Source organism: Protomyctophum parallelum, assembly GCF_964188405.1.
Source record: "Protomyctophum parallelum genome assembly, chromosome: 9".
Classification (NCBI taxonomy): domain Eukaryota; kingdom Metazoa; phylum Chordata; class Actinopteri; order Myctophiformes; family Myctophidae; genus Protomyctophum; species Protomyctophum parallelum.
In genome coordinates, this window is record NC_139706.1 from 10,811,577 (window position 1) to 10,823,795 (window position 12,219).

The 12,219-nt window shown below is 43.0% G+C and overlaps 1 protein-coding gene across 1 annotated transcript in view; it reads right to left on the bottom strand.

Annotated features, from left to right (window-relative positions):
- Positions 1–1,308: 1,308 nt before the first annotated feature.
- Positions 1,309–12,219, bottom strand: part of kirrel3b (kirre like nephrin family adhesion molecule 3b) — a gene marked incomplete at its 3' end in the record, with an annotated part of 258,801 nt that continues 247,890 nt past the window's right edge. Inside the window, exons 11-16 of the mRNA XM_083772969.1 lie at positions 11,291–11,489; positions 9,313–9,420; positions 8,708–8,791; positions 8,215–8,324; positions 6,045–6,131; positions 1,309–1,779 (exon numbers count right to left, since the gene is read on the bottom strand). Coding sequence (XP_083629095.1) covers positions 1,309–1,779; positions 6,045–6,131; positions 8,215–8,324; positions 8,708–8,791; positions 9,313–9,420; positions 11,291–11,489 — 1,059 coding nt within the window. The remainder of the gene's footprint in view (positions 1,780–6,044; positions 6,132–8,214; positions 8,325–8,707; positions 8,792–9,312; positions 9,421–11,290; positions 11,490–12,219) is intronic.

Genomic DNA, 12,219 nt, shown 5'->3' on the forward strand with positions numbered 1-12,219 from the left:
ACCAAAGTTAATACATCTTGTTCAACAAAAACGGAACATCTCCCAGACATGGCCGGCCGATGCTCTGCCAGTATGGTTCAGAAAGAATTGTTTACGGGTTATACGACGTGAGTCAGAGGTCGCCCTCCCCCGTGGAATTGGCATGGCGCCCTCCTGTGCGTGCGTGCAACAATGCCACATAGAGTTGGTGGCTTTTCGTTAAAACGTGGAGGTCACACGTTTACACTTCGTCAGTCTTGAGTTGACACAGTTTCTGAATATGTTTCCTTGAAGGCTAAAGGAGATCGAGCTGTAAGGAAAATTTAGATACTCATTTTTCAATCAGTCTTCAGTAAGAATGACATCAAATGATGCTGAAAAATATGACGGCAGAGCAGAATTGAGATGTGCCATACACTGATACTCCTCTAACGTGGATGAACTGTCAAAGGATGACTCAGGGCTTTGTGTCAAGATTAAAGAATACCCCCCCCCAAACTTCTCTGTTTAGTGCACAGGCCCAGATGCCACCGGGGAGGGGACCAAACTGCCGTCATTTAATAAATGTTTTGGCAAGTCTTTGGGTACATGTAGAGAGGTTTGCTCCAGCTACACAGGAGGGGCAAGGTTCTGTAAGCCAAGATCAACACCAGCGTGTGTTTGGGGGGTGAAAGACGGACTGAAAAGTGGGTGGAAGAAATAAACTTCAAACAGCTACTGTACCACACGTGCACATTCACCGTTGTCCTAGATATGACGAGAGCAGCAGGATATTGGCTTGCACAACTGCTAGATTGCCTCGACACTCAAAACAAGGGTCAAGTGTGAAGGGCAATCAACAAGAGGGCAAATAAAGATATTTTGCCAGATGAGCTGATTGTCGTACACATGATCTTTTGTGGTACTCCAGCCTTCTGGAATTGTCTTGGCCCTTCAAGCAACATGTCTTGACTCTTGACATTCCACCCTTGATTTCTCTCTGTGTAGGGCAGGCCAAGAACCTCTGTGGCACAAAAAAGGGAGTTGGTAATTGAGTTGACCATGATGAGAAATATAAGGCTTCTTGATCCACACGCCAGGGAATTCTAAAAGTCTGAACAAGTCTGAATGGCGAATTAAAACCAGCCAGCTGCTGCGTTTCTACGGGTCCCGCAAGAAACGGCAACCTATTGTAAACAGTACGCCCTCCCTTTTAATTCTTTTTTATTTCTTTAATGAGCTCACAGGAGCCTCTTTCACAGTTCCAGCTACCCCCCGGCTGGTTTGCTTCCATGTCCCTCGTCCGCTCCGTTTTGAGATGGCTGCGGCGGGCGGGCGTGCGGGCGTCCATCAGACGTGGGTCTGCATGCGCTTCTGGAGGGGCCTGGTAAGGTCAGAGTTCTGTGACGACGACTGGGAGTAGTGGGAGGAGGAGGAGGCGGCGGACGCCTTGCTGTCCTTGTCGAACTGCACATATCCGTCCTGCTTGCTGTAGCTGCTGGCGCTGCTGTCGCACTGTGTGTCGATGAAGGAGCTGGAGTCGCTCAGCGAGCCGCGCTGGAACTCGCGCTCGCACAGCTCGATGGAGCTGCTGCCCATGCCCAGCACAAAGCGCTGGCCATAGTCGTACAGGCGGTTGGGGCCCGTGCCCAGCGTGGAGTAGATGTTGGTGAAGGACATGCCCGTGGGCACCCGCTGCTTGCCCAGCGTGCTGCTGGTGCTGGCCGGGTTCCTGGCCTCCGCTGCCTGGCTGTTGGCACTCATGGTCGGGGTGTGGTGCTCCTTGAAGGTGTTGACGCTGTAGTAGCCATTGGTGGGGTCCTGTTGAGGAGAAAAAGACAAAGCGATTGAATCATGTGGTATCTCTGGATTAGACATTTGCATTGTGATTGGGATCCCATTTTTCCACAGGAGGGATATTTTTGACATTTTTGAATTTGGATATGGTACTATTGTGATATGGCATAAGTGTTGTGTGAAAATATAAATATCGGATCGGGAAAAACGGTATCGGCAGATACTCAAAATCAAATGATCGGAATGGGATCGGGACATCCCTACTTGAATGTATTTTTTCTTCTCCTATAGCTTAACATGAGCCAAGGTCGAGCTGGCATTAATTACCATTCAAATTGCGGAATAAATAAGAAAGGAGGAATGTCACGTCCAAGGAGAAACGCTAGAGGGCTTTTAATTTAAATCACTTATGAGGACGCTGAGGACATATTTGAAGAATCCCTGCGGGCATAATTGAAGACCGTGGAGCCACTGTAAACGGCCTCTGATGACGTAATTGAACGCCATTCACATGCACAGAATATTTTTTTTAAACCCTTGACTGACTGACCGATGGTGCCAGTCAGAAGACTCAGTCAGAATCTGTGACAAACTCAAGTCAGTCACCGACTCTCACATTTATAGGGCTGGCACGACTGTTGCAGTCCATCCAAAAACCATCCAATTAAGTGTGTGTTGATGATTCACAGTTTCGCAAACCAGCGTGTCTCTGCAAAGTTCACTCAAATGCCGGCTCTTAATTGGACCCAAAACAGAAATATAAAAGAAACAAAAAACGTTTATTCATGTATTGTACAGTATGCACAGAAATGGCTTCTGAGGCCATGTCTGCCCTGCACGGTGTGTGTAGCTGTTGGGCTCCAGGCACTGTGCCATTACTAAAAATGTCTGGCTGCAAGAGTGTGTGTTTCTGAGTGGAGTCTGTGCGGAGTCTGTTTGTGTGTGTGTGTGCGTGCGTGCGTGCGTGAGTGCCGTGAATGGATACCGAATGTTAAGAGTTGAGCACAATGCCAAGTCCCCACAGAGGAAAATGCTAATCATGGTGGAAATGACACAGCCCACGACAACCTGAGAGTCCTTGTTAGTCTCATCATTATCAGCTGTCAGGGAGAAGGACTGTTTGTGCCTGGCCTTTATCTCCTGCTCGGTCCCTGGTGCTCTCATCCCATGCACATCATCAACCAGGATCAGAAAAGCCAGCGCCAGTGGGAACAGTGCACAGACAGAGACAATGTAGGAATACTTGAGGGAGGCCATCGGGAATATTCATTTGGACAATGGCATAAATAAATAGGACAAGATCTACTCCTCCTTAGTCGTTGGATATAGGCTGTGGCATATGCTTCAGATATCTGAATGGACCATTTCATGTACGTAATGGACAGTAGCTGAAATCCAATGTAAATGTTGTTTGTGAGATCTTTGTATTTAATATCCCCCATATTACTAACATGAATGCCAAGTCAAGGTGGGGGAAACTGTGCCTATGGTGTGATACTGTGTAGAACTCAGTAATAATTGAGGCATTTACTGTACATGGCAAAGACCTGGGGTGTGAGGGGCGCTTCTCAGAGGACAGTAAACGGACACATTTGCAAGCATATTTTAATGATGCCTTTCACCACATGCCTAGTCATGTAAGTGAGTCAAGTAGTAGTAATAATAATAGATATGGAGAGAGAGAAAAAAAGGTATATGAGGTGTAACGATACATTTTAAAAGCGATACGATACATATCATGATACGATACATACAGTACATGGATACATGGACGATATTGGTTAATTCTGGCGATGCGATATGATTCAATGATTTGAAATCGATACAGTTACTATTTAGCAAAAACACTGACATATGTGTGAAACATGTGGATAGAGCAGGGAAACATTTATTATTATGGATATCATACTATCATCATACTATAATTCAGTCAATGTCTGAATGAATGAATGAATGAATGAATGTCATAAACACCGCCGTATCTCCTCATTGCCTGCACCAATCGCTCCCACACACACAGGCATTGACCATAATAATATGCCATTTTTTCAATAAGTGAATTAGTGAATAAAAACAGCCGTTTATCCGTTTATTTATCCGTGGTCTATCTCCGACCGAGCCACACTATTAGCACACATCTCTCCATGCCAAAAAAAATCTGCACGCTCCCAGAATCCGGCTAGGCTACATTTTACAGACGCAACTGTCATATTTACTGTACAAATATTGTTTTTACATCACCACACGATCCCACGGGCAAAGTTGCTGTGACGTCACACTTCTCCACCAGCACAGAGGCCAGCCATCCGAGCCCAGCCATCCGAAGGACCCTCCCCCTTTCACTGCTCCTGTGTGTGATGTGACCTGTGAACTACTCTGCACTGTCTGTAGACTCGCCCACTCCACCAACAACAAACAACAACGACTCATGCTTGGACTGGAATACTCTGCCATCACCCCCCAAAAAACGCATCATGCCAAAAAGAAAACGCACCGCACTTCCTGAACGCACGCGTGACGCCAAATATTTGCGAGCCAGTCGCGCAAACGAAACCGAAGCAGGTAAGCAGCTGCATATCTGAACACATTTAATCGTTTGCACACCCGTGCATCATTGCTTCTTTATGTGCTTGCGTGCGCATTTCCCAACTCTGTGATTTATCCATACATCGCTGTGTGTGTGTGTGTGTCGCGTCGCCCTCCAGCTGCAATTTGCGAGTGTGCGCTGAACCCACACTCACGCACTAATCCATCCCATGCACATTATTAGTCGCCTATATTTACTACAGTTATTTACTACGGTGCGCCTACACGCTGGGCCCAGTGTTTGTGTGTGTGTGTGTGTGTGTGTGTGTGCGTCCTCCCTCCCCCATGGCGCTGGTGCCGTGGAATCTAAAAAGGAACAGTACTCTTTGAACCTCACGACGGCCATTTACACAAATCACGACCGTTCACTTACTCTAAATATTAATATTTATGGGGGGCAATAGTCCATACAACGGGTAAGGACTATGTATATTAATACAATAAACAAGCAAAAGGGCATTGCCTGACCATGGATCACACCAAAGGACCTGCAACATGACTGAGGAACACGTTCCACTTCAAATCATATTTATCCAACTGATTATTCATCTTAAAGGATAACCTCTCCAAAGCAGCCACAATACCAAGCTATCAATGGTGTACTTATGATTGTACTGCAGCATTTTCTTGCAAAATAAACTACAGTAGCCTACTAATTTAATAAAAGCCTACTTTTGTGCCCAACCTAACTTCCCAAGACCATCTGTAAACAATTCCCCGTTCCCCCCTATCAGTAATGTGATATATTACAACACATTACCCACACTGAACATCATTTGCTGTTCATATATTCAGAACGGGTAAGGACTAGTAAAGTAAAAGCAGTGATTCTCTGGCAAATACATAGACATTATACTTGAATGCATATGGACAAACACACCTTGACATGAACACATACGTAGAGTGAACACACACATCCATAGATCAATGCATATGGACAAACACACCTTGACATGAACACATAGAGTGAACACACACATCCATAGATCAATGCATATGGACAAACACACCTTGACATGAACACATAGAGTGAACACACACATCCATAGATCAAGTGTAGCGATATTGCTATATGGAAAAGTAATTAAACCCCCATTTTTATTTTTTCTTCTTAAAATTGCTAAATACAAAGCACAAGTACTTAGTATTGATACAATTGATTATTTGCATTGCAAAACGAGTCGATAACGATTATTTGCATTTCAAAACGATACGATATGTTGAGTTTCCATTTCGATATACTTGAAATTAAAATTGTTTTACGATGCAGTTACTATATTGTTACACCCCTAAAAAAAGATATATATTGCAGGGTAACTGTTTCCAAGAAGAATACAGACAGGACATTACTAAAAATAGCATTGTTAAAAGATGTAGGTTTTTTGTTTCAGTCTAGTCTTGCCCTCTTTCCAAGCTATTTAAAGATAGCACATTAATAATTCCTTTCTATTAAGGTTTTGAGAGAAGATTTTATAGTAAACTATATTCTATGAGCAAATCTCAGAGCCAAACAACCTGTTTTTCCCTGCCCTACCTTTGACGATGGCCTAATTAATCAAATTAGAGCTCTAATTGGATTCTTTTTTTTAACCTTGGCTTCATGGTGGAAGCAACGGGATCAATGTATTAAAACGATATTGGTCCAAAATGTTCCCTGAGTGTAGGACCTTCAATAACCACAGTAATTGATCCCCCCTGCTTACCTTGATGTGTTGATACTCCTTCTCTTCCTCTTGTAAGACCTCCAACTGCTTCAGAACGGACTCCTGCTGGAATTCTCCTCGTTCCACCTGCTTGGAAATTGAGAAGAAAAAAGAAAAGAAAGGTCACACATGTACTGTAGTTGGTGTAGTTCCTCAGCTTATTTGATTCATACTTCGTCGAGTGCCGAGACTAGCCGACCAACAAGCTCACGGCACGTACAGTACCGTCCGTGAGCTTGTGTACAGTAGTACTGTAGGTCTGCTATCCCCGGCTGTTCTTGGCACACAAAGCATGAACTAGGCCAGTGGTTCCCAAACTTTTTCATGTCAAGGACCCCCAAATTGACACTAATTAGCCCACGGAACCCCTTTTGAAAATGTATGCGAGGGACCCCAATAAGAGAAGATCTTTACGGCTCAGTGATTCTCAACCATTTTCATTTCAAGGACCCCCAGTTTGACATGCATTTATCTACGGACCCACATTTAATGGCATTTCTATCTCTGGGAATCTAATTTATATTGTAAAATATAGTGTACAAATGGAACTAAATGGACCCGTTAGTGGGAACCACTGAACTAGGCTATACAGTATAGTCAGGTCAGAAGGTATCACTTTGATTAAAAAACTAAAAAGACAAATATTATATTACAAATGTAATACTATTGGTTGTCACAAAATCCCAAGGCACACCTGGACTTGCCACATATGGCACACAATGTGCCTCGGCACAACATTTGGTCACCACTAGATAGTCATCATAGGCCAGGATATTCCCTTTGTAGCCCTATGTGACCCAGCCTCTGTAGCGTTGCATACTGTGTACACTACAGTATAGTATGAACATGTGAATGGAAGACAGAAATGTGCAATAAAGTTACAGATAATGCAGCAGGAGTTTTTGAAAAGTAATCTGTCATTAGTTGTTGGTGACCTGACAACCGCATTGTGCAGCTGTAATGAGCCATGAAGAATTCTGTCTAATTTGTTACTGCTTTACTGGGTTGTGGGAGACCACAGCAAAACAAACACACTTGGTTAGGGTGTGTGTGGGGGGTTATTAAAACACACACCAGTTTATAATCAAAACTGTTTAAAACATATTCATGAATGTTTTCTCAATTACAGTTTTTTTGTATATTCAGTGATTTCACTTAATTCAAATATCACTTATTTTTTTGTTTTGTTGTGATAATCCTCCCTCCCTATAAGGTCCCTGCTGACCATATCAGGAGACAGGAGTTCCTGCCTGTCCCCAGTTAACCCCTGGGGTCAAAAAAACGTAGGTTTCGTTTTTGGCTAGGTGGCACAGCCAAAATCAAGATAGCGAGGGGCCTTCCACCCATATCATGATCGAGCGGGGGCGATCCCCCACTGTAGTGCGTGCATGTGCACATCTTGTTACCGGGGAGGACCGGGGTTTTTTCCAAATCACCCAAATTACTGAAAGCTCCTTTAACAAAGTTCTGATGATGGTGTGCAGCAACACAAAGTCCCATTATGTATTATATATAGAAAAACATCAGACCCCTTTTTAGTAATTTAGTTTTGTACAGTATAGGGAAGTCACACCACTTACAATTACAATTTACTGCAGGCATTTAGCAGACGCTCTTATCCACAGAGATCTCCAAAAAAGTGTGTGGGAGACGAGGTCAAAACCTAGTATACGGCTAGACCTTGTACCAAATGCTAGAGGGCTTTTAATTAGAAACAACGGCGAGGCGAGGGATGAAATTATCTAGGCCTAGGCTGATGCCTGTTGGGAGTGATGCCCAAATTGCCCATTGGGAACACACATGCCCCTCCGGTTATGCAATAACATACATGTTGTAAATGCAAGTGTATTCAGTGTGCAAGTGTATCTTTCATTTCTTTAAACCCTCTCCTATGCACATTTATTTTTATAGGTTTGTGGGAAAAAACGTCTTAGATGGTAATTTCATTTGACATTACACACAATGTTGTCCTTTTCCATTATTCATAAGGAGGGGTTATACTCACTAGGAAACCACTATTAAAGCCAACCCTGTAAGATAGGACTAATAAGCATTCATGATTTCGCAGACAGTATTCAAAGGTAAAAAAAATAGTTGGGTAGTTTTGGAATTTGAGCAGCTTTGTGAGGAGTAGGAAGTGCAAATAGTATGGTGCGACACTCACACTCACCATCAGTTGCTTCATGGAGGCGTGCTCTTCATTTTCCCGCGCTGCATTGTGGTCTTTGTGCACTATCTCCACTCGGATGTCATTTTTTGCCGACACAACTCCTTTATGATCTGGGGGAGACACGCGGAACAATGCACCATTCAGTACTCTGGCTCAATGTCCTTGTCCGTGTATTTTGTTGATATACCATAATTTTCCCACAATAGATGTTGTAGTACTACATAAGTAATTAATTTAGCCAGATGGTTTGGTTTCTATGAGACCTCCCACACCCCACACCCACTTCCTCCTGCACGAATACAAACTAAACAAACAAAAAACAAAACAAGAGAAAGCATTGTGAATTATTTTCGTATTCTGCCATCGGATTTCTGTAGGTTTCATTATTTTTTTCCCTGCATACATATGCAATTTCAACACAGCCTTGCACCGTGGCTCTATCTGTTCTGGGACATTGCTCATTGTACTGGCATACAGTATAACAAAGTCTTACTTTCTGTCTTAATTTTGCTTGCAAGTTCTCTCTGGTGAGCACAGATGGAGACGGGCAGTGAGGGCATAACCAGGTGTGCGTCTTCTGTGGTATACAGACAATAGACATGCTGAGGGGACCGACATAGCACAGTTTGGTTGTTGTTGAACAAGTCAGTTGGCTGCACGTGCTGTCAGTGAGTTATTCAGTTACATCATGGATGGATGACAGTCAGAACAGAAGGTTGAAGTACTAGTACATTTTATTAGTCGGATGTTTATCTTGTATCTATCCTGCTCCAACACTATGGACAAATCTACAGTATGTGGCATGAAGCTACAGATTATCAACGTGTCTCTGAGCAAGCATGCTAGTAATAGACTATTCCTTGTAACTTCCAACAGATACATTCTTATATCTTTCCTATAGAGCCATAGTAAATCATTAGTAAAAAGTGACACATCTTTCAAGGCTGCAACTGTACTGCATCTGTATTTTTCATATATATATATATATATATATATATATATATATATATATTTATTTATTTATTTTTTGCTGTGTGGCTGAGTGTGATGTTTTCACTTTGCCTAGCATGGGATGGAAGTATGGAGCAGGAGACATACTTCTCTGGGAGCGCGTGCAGCAGAATGCTCCAACTGTTCCCATGAGCACGATGAATGCCACGAATGCTCCCACCGCTACGCCGATGATCACTGCCACCGGCAGGGACTCTGCAGAGGAGAAACAACATCCATAACACCCTTAGATTCCAACTAATTCATGCTTTAAAATATATCTTTAAGGATGGTCCCTAAAAAAATCGCAGACCTATCGTTGGCCTACCTGTCCTCCACTGAAGAGCATATCAATGGAATTATTCTTAGTTGTGTGTGGGTGTCACAGACAAAAGATTGCTGATCTACACAGCATGTTGCGCTGCAGCAACATGCTGCATGTGTGTGAGTGTGTTCATAATATCGCTGGTTTTGCAGAGATAAAACTGTCTTCCTAATAGCTGTACGTATGTTGAGCGTAAGCCTAATGTTTCCATTCGTTTTCCGTTCAATCTTTAGTCGGCAAATGAGCAAAGCGTGTGAATACAGTTCAGCTCTGGTTCAGTTTGCCCCACAACACGGCTAGGGGGCGGAGATCAGAGATCTATGACGAGTTGTTGCTGGAAACTATACAGCACATATGCTTACACAGACAACAGGGAAATATGCAAAACACTTGCCTTCTGGGAGAGTGTTTTGATATGGTGGCCCCTCATGTACTTATGCAGAGTTTCTTGGGAGGTTGACTAAAACAGTGCTCTTTGTTTAAAACTCTGAGAGCTTGTATTACTGTTTCTCTCCCCCCCCATCTACTCCCACTCAAGTCAAATCAAGTCCAGACAAATTCATTCATCAGGCACTTAAAAACAGGTTGGTCACAAAATGCTTTACAGAACATGGTATTTAAAAAAAACACACCAACAAACTCGGTAGAAACTTCATTAGTAAGCCTTTTGTGTTCCATTGCAGGCGAACAGATATCTCATTATCCTACTGTCCAATAACTTTTAATTCACACACTCATTTGGCCTAATAAAAGCATATGGCTAAGAGGGTTTATTTTCATTGAGTATACAGCCAAAGAGTGTGTCTTGTGTTTACGTGCATGTGTGCATTGGGGGCCTACACATTTGTGTGTGTACGCGTGCGTGCGCGTGTGTGTGTGCGTGCATGCGTGCGTGCGTGTGTGTGCACTGTGCAGCCATATTCATCTATGTGCTGGTCCTGCCTCGTAGAGCACTATAATGAAGACCTGACTCACTGGCCCGTGTTAATGACCTTTTCGCACTTAAAACAAACGCAACAAAGCTGAGTGCTCTTCCCCATGCCATTAAAGCCTATTTAATGTCTTCATTGATCAATGTCACTTTCATATAAGCAGCTTATAATTTATCATTTGGAATTAGTGGATTGCAAAACAAAGCCTTCCCCTACTGAAAAAGCAAAACGAGTTACAATAAATGTATTCATTTATGAAGCATTACAAAACAAATAAAGGCTTGTTTATAATGAGACGCTGGCACAGACAGGGGCACAGTGAGTGAGTTCTGCTTTCATGCGCTGTGGCTATGGTGTGTATATATAGCGTGTTCTCAATTTAGCCACGGCCACCAGTTCAAATTGCTTCTTTTGGGATGCACTTTATCTTAACGGGAGACGTTAATTAAATTCATGGGAATATACTGCCATGAATGTCTCATTATTTTTGTTTTACTTTACATTTGTTTTACTGGACAGTACTGGTTTTTTGAATGTATGTAGACATCTTTAAATTCTATAAATATTCAGATTACTTAATGGTATTAACTGAACAATCTAAATTATATACCCTGCAAGTATGTTATTTTCAGTGCCTAGGTATATCTTAATACTATAGTGTGCAGCAGTTACGTATGGCATCGTTTCCCCATCCGCCTATATGCGTGGTACATGCAATGATACTTGTCATTCCCATCACACTCATGATCAATGATACTTGTCATCCCCGTCACACTCATGTGGCATCTTGGAAGAAGAAAGGTGGAATCTGTCGAACCTTGGCTCCCACCTTGTTCCTTGAGCCGTATGATCTCGGTGTCGGAGCCGAAGCTGTTCCAGGCGGTGCAGTTGTAGATGGTCTGGAAGTCGGCCGGGACGATGTTGCTCATGGTCAGTGTGGAGATGACCCCCTCCTCTGTGCTGACCGTCTCCACGGTGTAGCGGCCCGACGTGCCCGACTCTAACACCGTCTCCTTCCACGACCAGGCCTACAGTGAGAGGAAGAGTAGATCGAGAAGCACGGTGAACATTTGTAACAAAAAGAGAAACTTTTGCCCCTCAGCCACTTACGGCCCTCTCCGTAATGTCATTAGGTCTCGCTCATGACCATGAATGCGTGTACACAACTGCACAACTAAATTCTCAATTCTTGTGGAGGAAAGTCGAGATTCACATTTGAGCAAGAATCCTGCAGCACTACACCTCTATATCTGCCCTTGATTCTAGTAATACGAAAATGTATTGAAAAATGTTTTGTGGCACAACAACAGTTGATAATGGGAAATCTGTAAGTTTGCAAGAGGAGGGCTTATTTTTCAGCACGGGTCGACACCGCGGCCAGAACGTGCACCACGGAGAAGGATTATCATTTAAAAAAAGAGAGAGAGAGATATGTATGCACAGTAGTCTACTGAAAAAGGTGCTAATGGTGGTAATGGTAAATATCTGTCCTTCTAGCATAAGCACTTCTCTTTTAATGGCCACATGTTGAATCAAACATATTTGTTGCATTGTTTTTACTAACGTTTCAGCCTTAGAGTTAACACATGCGTTTTTTCTTTAAGAATGGCAAAGGAGAATAACTAATTAATAACCCTCCAACCTTCCCTATGGCTGTGAAAGGTATAATTACACAATGCCACAGTCTTACTAGTGATTTGTTCTACTGTAGGTTTTAGGGGTTTCACTCCCAATAATTATTGCTGTACAAAAGTACAG